The sequence below is a fragment of the Simochromis diagramma genome, unplaced genomic scaffold (genome assembly GCF_900408965.1).
Source record: "Simochromis diagramma unplaced genomic scaffold, fSimDia1.1 OVJJ01000618.1, whole genome shotgun sequence".
In the NCBI taxonomy this organism is placed as follows: Eukaryota; Metazoa; Chordata; class Actinopteri; order Cichliformes; family Cichlidae; genus Simochromis; species Simochromis diagramma.
The window spans coordinates 338,621-360,163 of record NW_024387423.1 but is presented as its reverse complement, the minus strand read 5'-3'; the positions used below and the strand labels follow the sequence as shown (position 1 = coordinate 360,163).

At 41.4% G+C, this 21,543-nt stretch overlaps 2 protein-coding genes across 8 annotated transcripts in view; one reads left to right on the top strand and one right to left on the bottom strand.

The window, feature by feature from the left end:
- snrka (SNF related kinase a) overlaps positions 1 to 16,036 on the top strand; it is a 51,004-nt gene extending 34,968 nt beyond the window's left edge. For all 3 annotated transcript variants that reach the window (XM_040013285.1, XM_040013284.1, XM_040013286.1), the window contains exons 5-8: positions 654 to 788; positions 8,621 to 8,819; positions 9,137 to 9,234; positions 9,595 to 16,036. In XM_040013285.1, coding sequence (XP_039869219.1) covers positions 654 to 788; positions 8,621 to 8,819; positions 9,137 to 9,234; positions 9,595 to 10,741 — 1,579 coding nt within the window. In that variant the 3' untranslated portion in view covers positions 10,742 to 16,036. The remainder of the gene's footprint in view (positions 1 to 653; positions 789 to 8,620; positions 8,820 to 9,136; positions 9,235 to 9,594) is intronic.
- Positions 16,037 to 16,506: 470 nt separating this feature from the next.
- ano10a (anoctamin 10a) overlaps positions 16,507 to 21,543 on the bottom strand; it is a 37,546-nt gene continuing 32,509 nt past the window's right edge. For all 5 annotated transcript variants that reach the window (XM_040013289.1, XM_040013287.1, XM_040013291.1 and 2 more), the window contains one exon: positions 16,507 to 17,614. In XM_040013289.1, the coding sequence (XP_039869223.1) occupies positions 17,545 to 17,614 (70 nt within the window). In that variant the 3' untranslated portion in view covers positions 16,507 to 17,544. The remainder of the gene's footprint in view (positions 17,615 to 21,543) is intronic.

Genomic DNA, 21,543 nt, shown 5'->3' with positions numbered 1-21,543 from the left:
AAACTCATTTTACATTAAGGGCCTCACACAGCACACCTTTTAATTAAGTGGGCTGGATTAGTGAAACTCCTTTCTATCAGCGTAAGGACATTCAATTACACATTTATACCTAAAATATATATGCTTCATAATCGTCTGTGTTGTGTCTGTGGAAAATGCAGCACTGTCAGGGGACTTTGTGATCTTTGCAGCACAATTGTCGAGTTCACTGTCTGAAGATGACAGGGAAAAACTGGATTTTCTTTTTTGAAATTGCACTTATGTGTCTCAGTGTATCTCAGGATTTTTGTAAATGGATCACCTGTAACTTCTGTTATCTGGTAAATGCTTAGAGAAGCATGTTTCACTTGGTCTTTTGGTTTCAGCTTTCAGAAAACTTTGGCTAATGCCCAAGTGAATATTTTCAGAATGCACTTATACTTCCTTACACTTTACACATGCAAGCAAAACTATGTTCACTGGGTTTTTTTTAAAATATACATTGTTATGTGGTGGTTTTACTGGTTCAACTTGCTTGAGATGAAGTTAGAATGTATGTAGCCCAAGAGCTAAAATGAGTTCTCAACTCTGTCCCTTTTTTTTCTTCTTTTTTTTAAAAAAATCCAACATGCTGTCTACTTTATATGGTCCTAAAGTGTGATTTGTTGTTTCAGAGCCCTAGAGACCAACAAATACAACCACATCACAGCTACATACTACCTGCTAGCAGAAAGAATCCTGAGGGAGAAGCAGGAGAAGGATGTGCAGACCCGCTCCTCAAGTCCCAGCAACATCAAGGCACACTTCAGGTAAAGAGCAGCAAAAAACTCAAACACTGCTAAAGAAAGGAAATTACCCTTCTCGTGCGTGCACAAAAATTCAGATATTTTAGCAAACTAGTCGAGAGCGTGAGTAACAAAATATCACTGCTTGTGGTCATAATGAGTGTCTGAGTCACTGTATGAGCCCAGAAGAGGGCAACTGACCTATCTCTCAGCTGCCTCACACGGCAACCTGTCTGACTCCACTTTGCAGGGCTCAGCCACAATTACTTAAGACTAGGTAGATCTCTAAAGGTTTCATTTCCATTTCTGGGTTCACTGAGCCTCCATCTGCTGAACTCAGGGGAGACAGTGCAGAGGAGATGGTCTGAGTCATTAGCATATTCTCCAACCTTTTAAAGTTCACCCTTTGTCTTGATGCTTCCATTACTGCAATTTTTTTCTAATTCTGAAGTGAAAAATGGGAGCAAGGCTCCCATCCAGCTAGCTGTCATATCACTAAGAACTGAGAACATATCCTGGTTCATGCTTTAGCTGTCCCAAGTATTTCCTCTTTGTTGCCTTGCCAACATTGTTCCTTTGGTTATAAAAGGAAGAGAGACAAAGGAGAGGAACAAATAAGGAAGAGAAGAGTGAGGAGGCTTCAGCGGGACTGCTGTGGTTGTAAAACTCCCTGCACATTCCCCTGACCAGTTTTCTGTGAAATGCTTTGGGTTTAACACTCATTGCTACCTACACAGAACCAAAGTAAAACATTGAGTTAGTAGCAAGACAAGGTTTGTGTCATTGTATAGATTTGGGAACAACAGGTATTTTTAAGGGCTCAGAGCTAAATAAGCTCGGGTCATCACATTTTCAGTGCTGCGTATGTAGCAACAGCGACCTGGCTGAATACTGAGCTGATGATGATCTCTAGGCCTGCATAGTTGGTACCTGTATCAGTGTGTGAAATCAGGATACCATTATCCGCTGCTAGAAAAACTGAGAGGTCAAATCTTTATCAGCTTCTCCACTTGATTGTAACTCCATTTAACTCATCTCCTGTGTTACTGATCCGTGGCCTGATGTACACAGAGCAGGGACTAATGTTTTTTTAAGGAGGGGTCAGGCTAAACGTTTTTTAACTTTCTGGAACCAGATGGAGTCTAACTGTTATTGTTACTGGTGTTTACCCTTAGATGTATTCACCTCTACATGGTTGCCTGTGCTTGTATGCATGGGACATGCTTCCTGTGCAAATGGAATTCCAAGTAAGCAGAAGCGGAGCAACTTGTCTTGTGGGATTAATTGTTTATGGACACATAAGTGTGCCCTCGGTGATTGCTCTGCCTCACTGTTTGTTCCACCTCCATCATGTGAGCACTTACCTCCAGGAGTGGGTTCACCAGGCTGTTTTTCTTCAAATAAAGCTGTTAGTTCAAAGGTAACGGGTCTAATATACAGTGCATATCCTGAGGTGACATAACAACACTCTGAATTTCTCCATGTCTGTATCATTTTAGGCCATTATGTAAGATGACACTGATATATGTAATATTTGCTCACTCGGAATCGTTACACAAATACAAAAAGACTTAAATTTTTTTGATAAACTTTTTAGGAAAGTAAATATAACACACAAGTAGCATTTACGATAAAGTTTTGCTCTCGTGGTGCTAACCCCAAACATACAGCCAGTTAAAGGTTAGGTTCAGCCAGAAGGAGAACCAGTGTGGGTGGCTGTAGCTCAGGCGGTAGAGCAGGTCATCTACTGATCGGAAGGTTGGTGGTTTGATTCCTGGCTTCCCCCAGTCTGCATGCCAAATATCCTTGGGCAAGACATTAACCCCAAATTGCTCTCCGATGCATCCATCGGAGTATGAATGTGTGTTACTTAGAAAGCACTTAGAACAATGGGTGTGAATGGGTGAATACACAAGTTGTGTAAAGCGCTTTGAGTGCTCAGAAGAGTAGAAAAGCGCTATATAAGAACCAGTCCATTTACCATTTACCAGTGACCAGTTTAACAAATATATTTTAACACTTAAAAGATACTGATTCATAATGTAATGCACATTTAACAGTCAAACCAAAAGAAAGAGAGACTTAATTCTAGCATAAAAATTAAACTACTAAACTCTAATTTTTCTGTGCCTGCCAATATGATCAATGCTTCTGGCTTTCCCAGCCAGTAGCCTGAACAAAGGCTATTCTCATTATGGATACAGCAAGCAAAAGAAAACAATAAAATTCACTTACCCTACAATGTTGATACCATATCAGTCAGTAAATCAAGCCACTTGATTCAAGCCACTGTTTGTCACTTAATGCAGATACAGTGTGCCAACCTAGTGTAAATACATTAACTGCTAAAGGACTGTAAAAAAGGGTCTGGGATTGCCATTGATAAAGTCAACATGTTTACAGTATATTTAAAATTAAGGGAATGTTTAGTTAGTGCTAAATAAATAAAATAGTAGAATTTCATTCATCAAAACCGAGACAAAAAATTACTGACCGTAGCACGTGGTAGAGATGTCCAGTTCAATGACTCCAGTCATGAGTGGACAGGCCTAACTTTAGGCAAGTTCTAAAACCATTTATCCATCGACATCCATTGATCTATAAGGGGTGAAATAAACTAGAGACAAATTCCCTTTGTGTACCAGGCTGTGCGCATGTCTGTATTTTATAGTCTAGTAGGGCTGGGCGATATGGCCTAAAATTCATATCTCTGTATTCTTTAGCTGGATGGCGATATACAGTATATATCTCGATATTTTTTAAAGCCATAAAGTAAGAACAAAAAGAGTTCTTAGTCAAAGCTGTGTCCCAGATCTCACATAGGTACTTTTATTAACATACAGCGCAGATGTACATGAAAAAATTACTTAGAAATAAATTATCAGGATTTATTAAATAATAATTCTCCATAAATAAAATAAAACAATGTTGTTTTGTGCATAACAAAAAGCTCACAATTGTGCAGTCAATGTAAACTAAAAAGATGCTGAGCATTAAAACAAAGACAGATTTCGCAGCTGCTCTGTTCCCAAGTTCTACTGCGTGACTGACAGCCTTGAGTTTGAAATCCGCTTCGTAACCGTGTCTCTTACAGGTGCCATTTGTGGTCCTTATGTAGCCAGTCTGGCCTTAAACTCTTATTGCCGTTAGTTCTCTGCGTTGTGTTGTGCGAATGACCAGAGGAGTCAGCTCTCACTTTGCCAGCTGGGTGGATTTATTCTCCCAGAGAATAGACCCTCGGTCTGCAGAGAGAGACTCTCAACGTATTGGAAAAACAGCTTGAGGCCTATGAAGCTGAACTTCAAGTCGTGTAGAGGCCGCAAAACAGTATAGCAACTTCACTTTACTGGACTTCTGCATGAACACCTCTCCTCAGCGGGGCCTCTAGGCGACTGAGGTGCAACATCACAACAAATCCAATTACCAAATAATACTGCTAAAATGTATTTATATTCATATATAACAAACAAAAATGCACTGCATCGTGAACATATAGTGACAATTACCTCATCAACAAAATTATACTTTAGGGAGACTTCATTTACGAGTGGCAATTTTACATATTTACAGTAAGTTGAAACAGTGAACATGAATCACAAACAAACAGAAGATATAACCAGTTCACATGACACAAAAATAAAAGAGGGAGCTCACATACCTGTTTAAAATAAAAACAAAACAGTACAGCAACTTCACTTTACTGGACTTCTGCATGAACACCTTCAAGGGAGAGAGAAGGATAGCGGACCACATGAGAAGCCACGTGCATGCTCCTATGCTCTCATCTGAGATTGGCTAACTAGCATGTTACAATAAAGTGCTGTACTTGGCAGAGAAACAATAATTCACACTAGAATATCTAACAGAACTGTGAGACAAAATGCACAAAGGGAACGAGCAGTGTTTGAATTACTTTTTAGTTACTTTAACTGTGTTTATTCGCTCTGTAACTGAGAACACTAGCGTACGCTCACCTCTCCTCAGCGGGGCCTCTAGGCGACTGAGGAAAATAGCGCGCGGCTACAGGAAGTGACTTCGTGGGAAGTACGGTAATATTACGTTGAAGCACAGTATGCATTACTCCACGGGGCTCCTCCCCCATGGAGTAATAATATCGCGATAGAAACGATATACGATAGAAACGATATAAATTTGGCCAACGATAGAGATTTTGACTATATCGCTCTATCGCGATAGCGCATGTAGATGATGTCATCAAGCTGCGCCTATTTTGGTCGAAAGCATCGCAGCGGCTAAAACCATTATCATCTGCAAATTATGCCGGGCGACAGTAATAGCAAAGAGATGAAGCACTTTTGAAATATGGGGAAAGCCAAAAACTGCGCTTCCTTCACTTCTGTAACATTGATTGATTAATGTTGAATTCTCTCGCAGCTGTTCTATTCCCATGTTGTTGCAGTATATTAATAACTAACCTCGTATTGTGGATGAATAATCTCAGTTGTTCTCCTGACTGAAGTTTGGCCCGTGTACAGCATCCTGCTATGCGATTGCATTTGTCCCTGACCACCAGAATCCCTCATGTTAACTTTTATCGAGTGGAAAAAAAGTTGGCGTTCATCCTCCAGCTTCACTGTGCTAATGTTATGCTAACATAGCTGTGTCGCTAGCAATCACGTAGCACAACATTATATACCAGGTAGTCCAACTTCAATAACCCTGCAAACGCCACTGCTGTTTAGTTTTCTGTCTTCATTTATGTGGGAAGTGGTAGCAGAGCTGTACGTTTTAATTAGTTTCAAAAATCTCTCAGTCAGAACATGGTATGAAATGTTTAGGTGTAAACTAGCGAGCTAACTTCCTGTTAACTTCTAACTCCGTTAAATTTAATAACTTCTGTTTTCATGGGTGTAGAACTTAATTTTTACACCCGATAAAGCAGCAACGCTGATGATTTAATTAAAGATTAAAGAATTTAGACCGTTTTTAACTCTTAGGGTTTGTTTGACTTTGGGACCTGAAGTAGACGGAGTTTTAGACCCAGATTACTCCGCGAAGCTCCTCACTACGGCAGCCGTAATGCTCTGACAATCCATCAAGCAGTGTGGCTTACCAAAGTTGTACTAAAACAACTTTGGTAATCGGTTCGAGGTCAGTAAGCACAACCAGAATTCATACATAAGGCACACTCTTGATTTTTGAGAAAATTAAAGGATTTTAAGTGTGCCTTATAATATGGAAAATACGTTATACAGAAGAAAAGAATATATCGTGATATATATCGTTACCGCACGTGCTTCAAATTATATCGCGATATGGATTTTAGGCCATATCGCCCAGCCCTAGTAGCTGTAATGCCCCAACAATCCATCAAGCGGTGCGGCTTCGTAGCTTACCAAAGCATTTTTGACAGATTGCTGAGCGCTGTGTACCATATAAAATCGGTTTTGCGGTCAGTAAGCACAACCAGAACTCATACATGAGGCACACAGTCGATTTTTGAGAAAATGAAAGGATTTCAGCGTAAGGTTATAGTCCGAAAAATACGGTATACGAGTTTTGTAAGGTAGTTTGTTTCGGGGCAGGAGGCTGGAGACTGTCTGGGATACAGCACACAGTTTCACACACTCTTCATTTTGCACTTCATGCCGCTGTTGTAAATGGTGAAAATACTAGTAATGCTAGCTGCACGGCATCAACACGTTAACGAGGTAACCGCTAATGCTAACAACAACGCTAACACGTTGACGCCATCCAGCCCTACGCAAGGGCGATCCGCTGTAACTTGTTAACGGAGATTTGCCGCGTTAATACAGTTATGCCGTTAACGCCATTTTAACGAGAGTAACGCTGCAGCACTAAAATAGTAATATCCAAATGTTTTCTTTTTACCGACCAGCTCCTCTTTGATAGCTGCCGTGTCCATCTTGTTGTTGCCTGCAAGTGAAGCTATGGGTGAGGGGGAGGCAGAGGAGGTAGAGACAAAAGTGGACAAAAGAGAGGCAAACTTGTGGTTCCAAGTATAATTATAACGTAACATAGACTATATCGATATAAACGATATTGTCACATCTCTTATCTCGTATAAAAGTATATCCATATATTTAAAAACTCGATATATCGCCCAGTCCTAGAGTCTAGCTCACTTTTGGACCCAGTCTCAAGTGGCCATTAAAAGAATTACAGTTGTTAGAAGTTTGATCGTGTTTTTCTTGAGTAAATGCTACACTTGTGTACACCCTTAAACATAGTTCAGATCAAGAAGGAAGCATACACATTGTATCTTTCGCTTATCAAAGTGGTTTTCTGCCAGAGACATAGAAATGAACCAGGTCCTGTACGCTTGTTTGTGAAGAAGAATTGAGCTGCATTTTGAGCTATGGGTGACATGCAGATGATGTAAAAACACAGATTTGAAATTACTTTATTAATAGAGACACTTCATGGGATAAACTGTATAACAGATTGCATACTGAATACTGACTGTTCTTTGATTTGAAACACTCTATAAAATATATTTGGTGTTACTCTGATAACATGAGCTTTAGTTACAACTGTATTATTGCCAAAATCTGTCTTAGTTTACTAAGAATATTCCAATTTCCACTGGCTGACATTCACAGGTCCCTGCATCACTGACTAATCTGCTTTACAAGCTTCTTTTTTTTTCTTCCACATACAGACTGTGTTTCATCAGTGCATTATTCATTATACCACTGAATAGAGAGGCTGTGGTTTAGCTAACAATGAAAAAAGATACAGTGTGGCCTTTGTGGCAGCTCTATTAGAGGATGGTAAAATAAATAAAGCACAGTAATGACCTGTAATTGGATTTGTCAACCTGATTTGAAAAGAAAAGCCATGATTTCCATAAAACATTTTGCAAAATCAGTTATCACTCATCCATTTATCTACAGACACAAGCTAATTTCCGCCTCGCTTTCTATTTAAAATCCTTTATTTATCAATCCTTAACTTTTCAGGGGGGCCCTGATTATTTTGAATGATTCTTTTGATATAGTCAGTCTACTTGTTCTAGACTCCAGGAAGGTAATCCCACTTTGTGTTTGTGTGCACGCTCGTCCATAACAGAAAAAGTGGAGCCACATCCATATGTTTACCACATCAATTTATAGTAACTTAAAAGGAACAGATGCTGTCATATAACAGAGTGTAGCTTTAATAAATATAGCTGCTGTAGAGTCAGACCAAAATAAAGTTCATCAGTTAGTTAATCAATAAAGAATTTAATGCTCTCTTCAGCCAAACTGTACTTCAGGTCAAGGTCACATTTTTTGTTTTACGGTCAATAACCTGTGAATTGTGATGGATCATGAACCAGATGATCTAGTCTGGTGGCTACAAATAGTGATGAACATTTTGATCAAAACATTGGACACTGTTTATAGTTAAAGTTATAAAGATGCTCATAGCTCCAAACCCTAAGCCCTCACTGTTAATTGCCTACGTACAGTTGGATACTGCTGCAAGTGATTGCACTGGATGAACAAAAAAGCACCCTGCGTCATATGTCTCCAGTTAAAATCTCTTCCCACTTATATACTGTAATGATATTATTTACGCAGTATACCCCGCCTCTCACCCCATGACAGCTGGGATTGGCTCCAGCACCCCCCGCGACCCTGAAAAGGATAAGCGGTAGCGAATGGATGGATGGATGGATGGATGGATATTATTTACGCAGTATATCATTTTGAAGTCATGAGTGTAATCCCTGTGTTGTCCCTGTCTTCTCTAGTTGTCTATATTTGAGTGATCTATTATGTATAAATAACTATCCAAGTCACTTGAGGAGAGTATAAATTGACTATAAAGTCTTTTGAAGATCAAAGAAAACGTATCAACTGATGCAATCCTTTTTCTTATCTCTACAGGCAGTCCTGGCCCACCAGAGTGGATATGCACCAGGATATTGAGGACAGTTTAGCAGCTTCGTCCATCTCTCACGCAGGAGGCCCTCAGTCCCCTGCTCGCAGTGCTGAGAACCTGCTCAATGGACATCGCTCTAAAGCCATGATGGAGCTGGGCAGACGGGAAGAGAGCACGGTGACTGACTCTCCGGGGTCGGCACAGGTACACTCATCATCATCCCTTGTCTGTATCAAATGAAGCTTTTTTTTAATACATGAAATGCAGTGCTAGTAGGACCATCTGAGAGTAAATAGGATTGTTATTGCCTCTGTAGTAAGTTGTTCTATTTGTGTGTGTGGTTCTTTTCTGGGTCCTCAAACTTTACACATGGGTAAAGCCTAAAGGCAGCGACAGCAGCAGTGAGAGTCATTTTCAGAACAGAGCACACTTTGCAGCTACTTTCAGTTGTAAACAGTGCAGCTGATCATACTTGCACCCTGTTTTAATGCCCATGCTCTTGTATTTTCTTCTTGCCTCAGGGAGCATGTGCTGCTGCTTCAGGTCCTGCTCCTGGCACCATCAGGACTCCCACTCCCTCCACCTCAGCAGCAGCTAAGCAGCGAACCTGCCTGTTCAGGTCTGATCTCTGGACTCAGTTTTCAACAGTGTGACATTATTTTGTGTCCTCAGTATCCCTAAAACTGAAAGCAGAACAATAAGTTGTACTCTATTTCAATGAGTGCATTTCGTAGCTTCTTAAATGTTCAGGCTAAATTTCTTTGTATTATGTCAGAAATTGAATTTTTGAACTTTTATTCAGAAACTAGACAAAATGAGACATCTGAAAATGGCGGCTGTAATAGTCCCGTCCCCCCTGTAGTCTAACAGAGCAAATGATCCATCGAGCAACTGATGATAAAACAGAGGATCGAGTTTTCTGTCATTGCTTTGTGGTTGTATTCTAATGTCAACTCAGTCATGTCTGATTGTTTGGCAGAGTGGAGGAGGATGAAGAGGAGGAGGAAGAGCAGGACCCGTCTCCCCTACCAACTCAGGTGATTCTGCGGCGGAAGCCCCCCTCCATCACCAACCGCCTTACGTCCAGGAAGAGTGCCCCAGTGCTCAACCAGATCTTTGAAGAGGAGGGAGAGTCCGATGATGACTTCGACATGGATGAGGGTCTGCCGCCCAAACTCAGCCGTCTCAAAATGAACATGGCCGGGAACGCCGGCACTCTGAGCTCGTCGTCGTCCCCGGGATCCACGCAGAAGCGCTATCATCGGCGCAAGAGTCAGGGAAGGGGATCATCATGCTCGAGCTCTGAGACGAGCGATGATGACTCCGAGAGCCACCGGAGGCGCCTGGATAAAGACTCAGGCTTCAGCTACAGCTGGAACAGGAGAGACAGCAGTGAAGGGCCACCTGGCAGCGAGGGGGGGAACGGTGGAGGCAGCAGCTCAGGGCAGGGGAAGCCCCCCACTGAGGGAGGAGGGTCCTCTGGCCCAGACAGGGGGAGTCCTGGAGCGGGAGGTAACGGAGGAGGACAGAGTGGCAGTGGAGGAGGGGGGAGTGGGGGAGGAGGAGGGGGTAATAAAGGACAAGACAGCCCTTCCAGTTGTTGTAACAACAGTAGCACTACTAACCCGTCCCTTGGCTCTCAGCCCCGGGCCTCGCGCACTGCAAGCCGCAGCGCTGAGCTGGTGGAGAGTCTCAAGCTGATGAGCTTGTGCCTCAGCTCACAGCTGCAGCACCACCACGCTGGGAGAGGTGGTCGAGGGGGTGGGGGGAAATTCATCATAGACCCCCATAGCCTCTCAGGAGGGAGTGTGAAAATCCAGGAGAAGTCCACCTGGAGGATGTGCATCGGGTCCACCGGGAGCCTGGACACCATCACCCTCCCCACCACCACTATCACCGGCCTGCCTCGCACCCATGCCCCACAACACCATCACAACCGCAAAACGGTGCCGCACAGCGGCCCGGGTGGCAGGAACACTCATGGCAACCTGAGCACCCTGAAGAACAGCGTGATTCAACTACCTCTGTGCGAGAAGACCATCTCTGTCAACATCCAGCGAGGTGGAGGCTCCAGGGATGGCCTGCTCTGTACCTCAGCTCCAGCCAGCTGCTGCCAGGTCATCTGAAGCTCGCTGACACCCTGTGGACCATGACCCACCGACACCAAGTTTTCTCAGTCACTCTTCCCCTCCTGCTTCAGGTAGTTTCTTTGAACACTACTCTGCTTTTGAACCTTCCTGTCTAGTTTGCTGTAGCAGGTAGCTGAGCTCCCACAACCACCTGCCTCTCAGCTCACCACCTCTCCTGTCACTTTTTGTTCCGTGCCCTGCTCCCTACCAATTGTTGGTGGTTATAAATGTCTATTAGTGTTTTTATGTTTTTCATTATATTCTTGTTTTATGTGTCCTGACTGCACTTTGACATTCTAAATGATTTGTATTAGAGCATTTAAAATAAGGAGGCTCGCATTTAAAGTGGACCTGTTCTGCTCATTTCCAGCTTTGTGGTTTTTATTCGTGGATTCTATTAGAGTGGCTTTGCATGAGTCACTGTTTAAAATAATAATTGCTTATCATTTTTAATTTGACTGACTTCATACTAGTTAGTTCACCCTCTGTCTGAAACAGTGTAAAATAAGCTTCCGTACTGTTTCACGTAACAGCGCCTTTATGAGAAAAGAAGGAAAAGCAGAATAGGTCCACTTAAAGAGCAGAGCATTAGGGCCACTGTGAAAAGCATTTTGAGAAGTATTTATTGGAGTGTAAATTTAAAAAAAAAAAAAAAAAAAGGAAAAATACCACGAGGTAAAATTGTAATTTTACAAACCTGTACATATAAAAGTTGTAACTGTATGACAAAGTTGGGAAGAAAAAGTGATTGTACTCTGAGATAAAGTTTACATTTTCTAGGAGAAGGTCATTATTATAACTATATTCCTGAAAACATATTACAAAATCTTTCACTTTGTCTATATCAACCATCTTTCATTCTTTGGTTGACAAAGTTGAATTTCTTAACATTTTTGGCTCACTATTTCTAACAAAAATCCACAATAATATCAGAAATAGGTGATAATAAATATCAGCTGGAGCTGTTAAGAAGTAATACTAACAGATGGGTAAATGGAACAATGAAATAACCTATTTACAGTCAGCATGCAGCAAATGTACAGGTGCTAAAACAAACTTGTATACATTTGATTCATCCACTGTGACAAGAAGGTAAATCATTCTTTACAAAGGTCTTAAATAACTGATGTGCAGTTTAGTTTAGTCTGGAAGTCAGAAATTTTGAGTGGCGTTGCAGCCTTCAGGAAGATGTTCTTGGAAAACGTACTGCTTTTACACAACTCAAGGCTACAGTGACAGTTTGGTTTACATTACCACTTTCATGGGACCAGCTCACTCAGAATGGTCAATCAGTCTCATATAAGTACTTCAAGTAAAACAACATTTAAAAAGGTTTACTGAATGTAGTAGAAATTTTCAGCTGTTTTTCATTTGAATGGGGGGGGAAAAGCGCCTCATTTTTCATGGGGTCTAAAATGAGCACAGCGTACACCTGTGGGTGTGGGAGGGGCTACTGGAAATAATTCATCAATGATGGCAGATTTCCAGATTTAATTGATTTTCAGTAACAACTCCAATTTGTGCTAACTGTGCTGCTAACAGCTGATTCTTAAAAGTAATTTAATTCAAGGGTTGACCGATTGGGTTCACATTCACAAGACTGAGACACCGAAAAAGAAAAAAACTAAACAAAACTTCTCCATGTCAGCAACAGATTTGATAATCTCAGCAGACCCCCTGATGTGAATTTAAGAGGACATCAGAGCAACATGAAGTGGTTACAGCAGGCTCAAAGTGTTTAACACAGTTGTCAATACTAATTATTTTAAAGAGCTGAAATATATCTTTTGGCCTTTTTAAAGAGTAACTTCTTTCTCCTTTGACCTTGTAAAATACTTAATTTCTTCTTGAAATGGCAATTTTTGACTTCATGGGGGGTTTTTCACTTGTAATATTTTGATCCTTTTCCTTGTAAAATTAAAACTTTAGTCTCATAACTTTTTCCGATTCCCATCAACTCAAAGCTTCTTTCTCAAAGTATCAGTGGTTCAAACACTCCAGGTGTAAAAATCAAAATAACAAGCACTTGTAGTTGCAGCTGTAGCGGGCAGCTGGCAGAGGAGAGGGACGGGGACGCCTGCTTATTGATACAACTCAAACTCACACTTCTCCCTCCATTACCTCGAACCTTCGCTCCCCTCTGAACGTTAGCTGCCAGTGACATCGCTGATGATAAATAGAAAAACATGAAGTGGATTCCATTCGTTTGAGTCCGTTCAGCGTATCTGACCTCCTCTGTCCATGGAGGCGAGAGGAGATGGTGACTTTTCACTCCACTCTGGGCTCTGTATTGCACTCAGACAATCTGTTTTCTGTTCTTTTTTTAAGAACCATGTATCCTCTGCTGAATTGAGCTCGGTGCAAACTGTTGGTCATAACCCTTTAAATCTGTACCAGTGTCTCTTTACAGAGGCGGCACGCTTTCAGCTTTTAAATAACACACACACAGAAGCTGGTGGGAAGAAGTGTGTGTGTGTGAGGGCAGCATTGCATTGATACTGTAGCAAGATGAACAAACAGGTTTGGAAGAGTTCCTGCTGACCACACATTTAAAAATGAGGTGTTCTTATTTTTTTATTCACATGATTTTGTGTTGTTTATTGACGGAACATATTGTGTTTGCCTGCCATTAACCCAGCTGCTGCTGCAAGAGACATGCAGCTGCTTAACCCTGAAGAATGATCAGAATTTCTGCAGCAACTCCTCCTAAAACATGCTCCGACGTTAATCTCAGTAACACACACTTCTCGTGCCTTTCTTTTAAACAGAATCTCTCAGCGCAGGCTTGAAAAAAGTAGTTCCTCTGACTATGTTGAACCTCGTTTAGCAAGAACAACCTCCATGTTTCCTAACGCTGTTTCTGATGGTGCCTTCACACCAAAAGCAAAGAAAAATTTCATGCTGGACAAACGTTTCTGCAAAACATCTTCTAGAACTGGCTGTGTTTTCATCACATACCGTGAGGCTTCATATTTCTGTGATGTCAGCATTAAACAGCAGTCTTCGTGTCTTGCTAAAACACCTCAGGCTAAAATCAGATTTTTTGTTATTATTTTGCCATATCAACCTCATTGTGGACAGCTGCACTGATATTCTCTTCTAAATGTGTAGAAGAGAAAAATACCAACATTTATTTCATACTTTAGTAGTGGAATAAAAGTACTTGGTTACATCAGAGCCCTTGTAGATTTAAGTCTTGGCACCTCTTTAATAATCCATGTAATTTGAAGTCCCCATCTGAATTTGCTTTTCCCCAGATATAAAAACCAGTCACCAGGCAAGACAAATAAACACCGCTTTAAAACTTTGGTGACTTCGCCCTGTTACCCTGCAGTTATCTATGTACTGTGCATGCACTGCAGCATGCATCTGTGTCCAATATATTTTTCCTATGTAGCTCTAGGCAGATGACCGGCCCTCCTTAGTTTGGTTCAACTGGATGTTTCTTCCTGTTAAAAAGGAAATTTTCCTTCCCACCATCGTTTGTTTGCTCATAGGGAATTTTCTCTCTAATATTGTCGGGTTTTAACAGTATAAAGCAACTTGAGGTGACTGTTAAGATTTATTCATCATGCCCTCTGTAGTGGACAAAAGTTAAACTGAAAGATACTTCTCCCCCCCCCCTCGGATATAGATGAAACACAACTTTGTAAATTGTTGCTTGGCTCTATGGGCTTAGGAGCAGAATTCATAACTCTCACATTTCTGTTTCTATATTCTCTGAATGCCGTCACTTTCCTGGATGTCATATCTGGTTGCGTTGTAGCTGAATGAGAAATTATCCAAAAAAAGAGAGACTGATGAGAAGAGAGAGGGGAAAAAACAAACACCTTCATTGCATTATTGTCGTACGTTTCTTCTTCAGGGCATCCAGCAGCCAAAACCATGTTGCTCCCTCCACTGTGCTTCAGTTGGGATGATTTGTTGAATGTCCAAGATGTTTTACACTTTTTTTGTTTTTCGTAAACAGCATCTATCTGTTAAAAGATTTCTTAATTGCTGACATTGGACACTTTAAACAAAGGTTTTAGTCATTTTAGATGTGTTTCTGTGTTCGGTTTTGTAGACAGTTTGTCTTAAATGTCAGTCAGCAGCTGTGATTGAAGAACGGGGGGAAAACCCCATCGTCAGTTTGTGCCTTTTAATAGGAGCTGCATCTCTACAAACCATACATCGGCTCCATACAGAAACACCTGAAATTACGAGTTTGTGTGTTACTTCAGTCACACCGCGTTTGTCTGCAATTGTGACTGAGATGAAAGTCGGAGCACGTTTTGAGGAGTGGGTGCAGAAGTCGTGCTGTTTCTTACGGGTTAATCACTGTTGTCCTGCAGCCGTGGTCCTGCCCGCGCTCACGGCCCCCTCCCCCCCCCCAAAGTTAAGTGTACATGAGGGTGCAGCGTATGTATATACAGTGAAAAAGAAAGTTTATTTTTTCAAAACTTGTACATTTTTTTGAGCAATCTGATGTTTGAAAATGTTTTATTTTTTATGATGGGTGGGCGGGTGTGAAGCTTTGAGAAGCGCGTGCCCTGGGTAAACCGGCAGGAAGCGCGCACGAGACAGAGCCTCGCACCTTACGGCTTTCGGAGCTGGCTGTAAAGACAAACAAACGAAAGTAAGAGAGAGGAAAGGGAAAATGGGGGAACTCTTTAAGGGCATTGGCAATAAGCTATACCGTGTGTTGCAGCTATCTGTACAGAAACACTTCATTAGTTTCTTTTTTTTTTAGATTCCAAACTCGTGCAGCCTCACACAGCAGCTGCTTCAGACTCGGAAAAAAACGAAAAACAAGGAATGTTCTAAATATGTTTTCTCTCTTTGGTTGTCGTCTGAGATTCGTTTTTAAAAACCAAATGTAAATAGAGTTGTAAATACGGTGCTCTTTCTCTTTATCTAGAACAGCCGAGTGAACCTTTTGGTGCATAGCTGTACAGTAATCTAGCCTTATAATTACTGTAGTAAAACCGTATGGGTGTCTCAGCTAAAAATAAAGCTGCGTGAGGAAAAACGATCCGATTCTGTTCATACCGTCGAGTCTGTTTGACTGTTGTCTTACTCAGCTGTATCCAGGTGAATGACGTGCATGTGTTTCAATGTTTGACATTCAATGACACTGAGGAGAGAATCAGGCAGAAATGTAACCGGACCAAAAAGCAACAGAAGAAGAAGAAAATGGTTGAGTTGGAACTGACAAATTTTCAGTGTATTATTCTGTAGTTGATACCTGTTGTCAGATGTATATAGCTATGGTAATATCAAAAAATAAAATGTGGAAAACTGTCTGTTACACTCAAGTCTCCGGGTCTTTCTTTTTAAATCATCTGTCCTGACCAGTTTGGCGTGTGGGGAAAAATGTGGACAAGAATGTTAATATTAGAAATGATTCACTGATTTGAAAATCAATAACCAATAGTTTCTTGGTTGGAGTTCCTCACAGATTCCAGATTAACTGTCTCTCAGCTTTTTAATCCGTGTGGGTCAGCATATGTGTCAGTGAAGGTGTTGAAAAGCAGCGAGCGGTGATTAACGGTCTGCGTGACACCGAGGAGGTTTACTCTCTACGTTTGGCAACCTCAGCTCTCCCCCTCACTGCTCAAGTAACCAAGAAGTTTCCAGAGCAGATGGTGCGGTACAACTTTATTCAGAGTTTATCATTCTAAGAGCTCTCCATTTCCTGTCCTCACAAATGACATCAACCAGGAATAAAGAGCAGTTGGACTGAGACGGGACACTTCCAATAAGTACAAACACAGAGCAGATACAGCTGGTTTCTTTGGTTGTGAGTTTATTCGAGCATGGGACTATTCAAATCTGGTGTTACATGTTTTTTGCCATGTAAATAGAGCATATAAAAGCAAATATTTGGGACTGCATTGCATTCCAAGGCACCTGGGAGTTTCATAAGAGTGCATTGAAAACATATCCTGCTCTAAGACTGCTCAATAACATCTCTTGGGTATGGAAGCAAAGGAAGGCCAAGACATGGATCATATTGTGAGATTTAACATTTACTGAAGGTCATGTTGATAAATGCGCATTCTAAACTTTACTTTTAAAGACTTCTGTGTGAGTTGATGTGTGAAGGTAATTTAGAGTTTTGCCATGTTACAGACCAAACTAATTACATCAGGATCAAATCCACATCATTGAGTGTGTCGATGGCTGCATTGAACCTTTACATCTTTTTGGCCTTTTTTGCCTCCATACTTGCTGTGCTGAGGATAAAAAGCAGATTAGATTGTTGAGGCGAGATACAATCAGGTCAGGTGATTATTAGTTATTACATCCTGAAGGCTTAGAACTCCTTATTTATTCTAACTGCAGTTCACAAAGTTTAACACTTGAACACTGAACCAAACCCGAAGTGACTTCAGCGGCAGAAGAACAGAACATAACAGAAATTACTTAATGAAAAGATTTGGATATAAAATCGTTATTTTCTATAGTATATCATGTGTACAGCATCCCTCTGTGATTTGAACATCTGTCGCATTTATCTCATCTCCTGTACACACACCACTGCAACACAAAACATTATAGTACATCCAATTTAAAGAGCAACGTATAACATTTGGTACACAGCAATGAACCTGAATCAACCATCATGTATGCTTCACAAAACTGTACAACTAGTCAATGGTGCAATGAAGATATTGCAGATTAACAGTACAAACCAGTGTGAGGGAATGGGGGAAACAACAGCCACGCAACTCCAAAGGTAACACTTTTGTTCTTGTGAATACATACACATGTAGAGCGAGGTTCAGAACGATAATGTAAACCACAGTGTGTCATCATCAGTATCTGCAGGCACACCTATCCTCCTCACTGGACAGTCTTACTGAGCTGCGAGGCTTCCAGCATTTTCTGAAACACAAAAGACAAACAGCAACATTCATTCAGTTTACTGCAGAAAACCTCTGTGTGCACGTGTGGTTAGTAATATAAAAGGGCAGCTCATGTTAGGTATGCATATTAGTGGAATGAAAGCAGAGCTAGTCCGTCACACTAAATTCTGGTAGGAAGGAGCTTTGGGCATTAGCAGACGACTGCTGCAGCAGTCGTTTACACTTAGCGTTGTAGTGAAACTACTTGCTCCTCCACTCACCTTTAAAGTAAAGTTACCACGGATTATTTATTGAAGTTTTATTAAATACGAATAAAACTGTTACTAAGACCTTAAGTAGCTCAGAAATAATCAGACTAAAGCCTGGGTTGCTCTGGTTTGTAACAGCTTGAAAACAAAGATGATGGTAGTTGAGCTGTTTGAACTGATAAAGGAAGGTAGCCATGACAAATGCTTCGTTTTCCATTTCTCAGTCTTGCACACAATGTTCCCCTGCGGGGTTCATGTAAACTCCACTTTACTGGATGGTGATACCTGTTTTATAAGTCTCCCACAGTGTTTCTGTTTCCTAAAATGACATTATGTTGTGAGCAGTGAGAGGACCTGGATTTTTTTTATTCACATTTTATTACATGTTTGGCTGCGGGGTCTGGTCATTCTCCTGCAGATGGAGCCTGTCAGAGAGCGAGGACTGGCTCTCGGGATCAGACAGAAGCAAAACAACAAATCTCTACTGCTCTGCTAACTACATGTTTCTCTAAGAGGACTGAAGGACAGTGTAGCTCATCTTCATCGATGCAAGCTTTAGTTACACTGTAAGCAAAAACCTGATCCTCTGTCACAGATCTGATTTTGTCACAGCTGTCCAAATCCCACAGGTCTGCCTGCTGGAACTTTTTCCACAAGGTCACATAGGAGCTCAGAGAGGAGGACATATACAGACTAAATGGAGGTGTAGTCTAATAGTGCGGACAGTTTTTGGCTCAAGCTGGCCTTAACAGTTCCAGGTCACACTTTAAGAAATTACTGCGCAGGACTTTGAAGATGTCCCTCTTCCCTTAATGCTGATCTTGGCAGACTCATGTTTTAATCAAATAATTCCTCCGAGCTTCTGGCAAGAGGTTAATTAATGTATTCTAATGCAAACAAAATCTAAAGCCTGGTTTTACATCATACAAGTTAAATGTAATTCTTGCAGACTGGACAAGGTAAAGCAAATACGTTTTCAACTGTTTAATTATTATAATTCAGTTTTGTTTTTCCCTCAACATAAGGGATACTTGCATCATTCAGGACAGAAACAGGCCACTGTTGTTAGTCAGATAAAGGTGCATTGCTTTCTCTGGGTAGTGGACGAGTTGCTGCGTCGAGGGCACTGTCATCGGCAGATTGACAGGCAGATTGGTTCAGCATGTCTACAGATATCTTAGCCCAAAGGTGAATCTGTTGATCCACATTCCTACCCTTCACCTACAGCAATGAGCTGGAGCTAATGCCTGGAAAAGTGAAACAGAAGTACTTCTACAGATAGAAGTGGCTGAGAAAGGGTGTCTGAGCTCATCCTCAGCAATGGGGCAAGAAGCTGAGTCATTCAATAAGAGCTCAGAATAGAGCTGCTACTCCTTCACATTAAAAAGGAGCCAATTACGGTGGTTCAGACATTTGACCAGCATGCCTCCTGGATGCCTTACATGTGATCTGAGAAGACCCTGGGGCAGACCCAGGACGTGCTAAAGGTCTGGGTGGGTGGATGGACTGTGAAATGTTCACACTGACAAGCAGGATGAATGATCAAAGCTAGAAAATGTACATATATGTATGAACACGTGGTCTCGAGTCAGCAAAGTAGTTCTTACAAAGTTCTACAAAACTGACAGACAAAGACTGTGATGCCGTGTCTACACTGAGGGCTAAAAACACTATTAGCACAGGTCCAGCTGATCACATTAAAGCAACGCTTTAGAGGCTGACAGCTACACCGACACAAATGTGTTTTGCCTTTTCAGACAATCTGCTTTTATGAAAAACACTTGGATATTCTGTTAAAAAAAGAAAAAAAAAAGAAAGAAAGAAACTAAGTTGATTCATTTATTATGAAAAACAAATATTTTTGAAAAATGGTTTTTCACACATTTTATATTCCTAAAACCACAGATTAACAATTCAAATGATAGTTTGTATCAAGATCCTGCCTTGATACAAACACAGCTCATTACGATGAAAATCTTAGATGAAGCATCATCTCTTGCTCACAGTGCTGTCTACAGACCTTCGTCTCTGAACCCAGAGCCACTGCTAGCCCTGCTAATAGTGTGAACATGTCATTATTCATCAGCGAGGACAGAAAGCAGGACTTTAAAAACCCACAGCACAAACTCACACACAAACACACACAGAGTTGTGTCTCCATGTGTTTGGAGGGCGTTACATTAGATATTTCACAGCGACTTATTTAAACCTTTACCATAATTAGTGCCCAGCTTTACTCTAACCTTACACTGACCCTAAACTCGGACTAGTTACATTACTGTGGAGTTTAACTGAAGCTACAACATGAGTAAAATAAACGCTAAAACAAGCTAGTCCACCTTCCACACCAGAGTCAACCCTCACAACACACGTGACCACCAAAGACATTTTTGTTTGGGACCAAAGAACTCTGGGGACACCTCTAGATCAAACATCATACAGATGTAACACAGTGTGAGGTACTTGAGAGTACCTACCCTGAGGGAGGAGCAAAAAAAACCAACAACCCGCAAATACTCCCAAAACATGCACATATGCATTTGTGAATGAAGGTTGAAGTCTTTACACACACACACACACACACACACACACACACACTTATTAGCGTCGTGAGGGACGCTGTGTTCTCCTCTGTGAAAATGAATTGTGTGTGCATGTGACAAATGCTGCACTGCTAAGCTGCAATGTCTTGTCAAGGTCTGAGGTGTTGTTACAAAGTGTGTAGTATGAAGAGTGCACAGCTCTCTGTTGTGGACCGATTCTGCTGAGTGTTCATCCCTGACTGCTGACTCTGACTTAAAGGAGCTCAGGACCTTATTTAAAGCCCAGTCGCCCCCACCCCCGCAAAACTCCAATCAAACTAGGAGGCTCAAATCTGGGAACCCATCACTTTGTAATTAAGTTTTTCAGGCAATGAGCAATTGTTCCTGGCTTCAGTGTCCCTAGCAGATACTCAGATCAAGACATCCTGTTCTATCAATCGCTCACCATTTAGGTCAGCGGTCCTCAACCCCCGGGCCACGGACCGGTACCGGTCCGTGAGTCGTTTGGTACCGGGCCGCGAGAGTTGAGACTCGGGTGTGAAATGTATGGTTTTTATCTTTTTTTTCATTAACTCAGTTTTCCTGGGTCTTTTCACGTGTGTTATGAATAAATCTTCTTTTTTTGGTACCGGTACTAGTTTTATTTTGTTGTATTTATCTGCGACTCCTTAAAGGCCGGTCCGTGAAAATATTGTCGGGCACAAACCGGTCTGTGGCGCAAAAAAGGTTGGGGACCGCTGATTTAGGTAACCAGTTACTTTATAACAAATCTAATGCAAAGTCAAACTGCTGTCACACAGAAAAACCTGACAACCTATAAGAACTGAACCACCTTTCAATGATGTTTAATTAGTGCAGACACCCACAGACTGTCAGATTTCAGTAAAGTTAGATAACTGTAGGCCGTAATGCTACATGGACAGAGCAAATCAATCGAGCGTGGTTCGTGTAGACTGTGCGATGGCTTTGATACATGGCTGTTAGCCTTCAGCTAATTTCTTTGGCAGTCATGATAACAGCAGAGGACACCTTATACAAACAAGGCTTCTGCTGCTTTGACCACCATCGTACTGTTGCACTTGCATCAACCGGGATAATCAACATTTTAAACGGGCAGCTTGAACACTTGGATAAACCAACAAGTTCATGCCGTCACT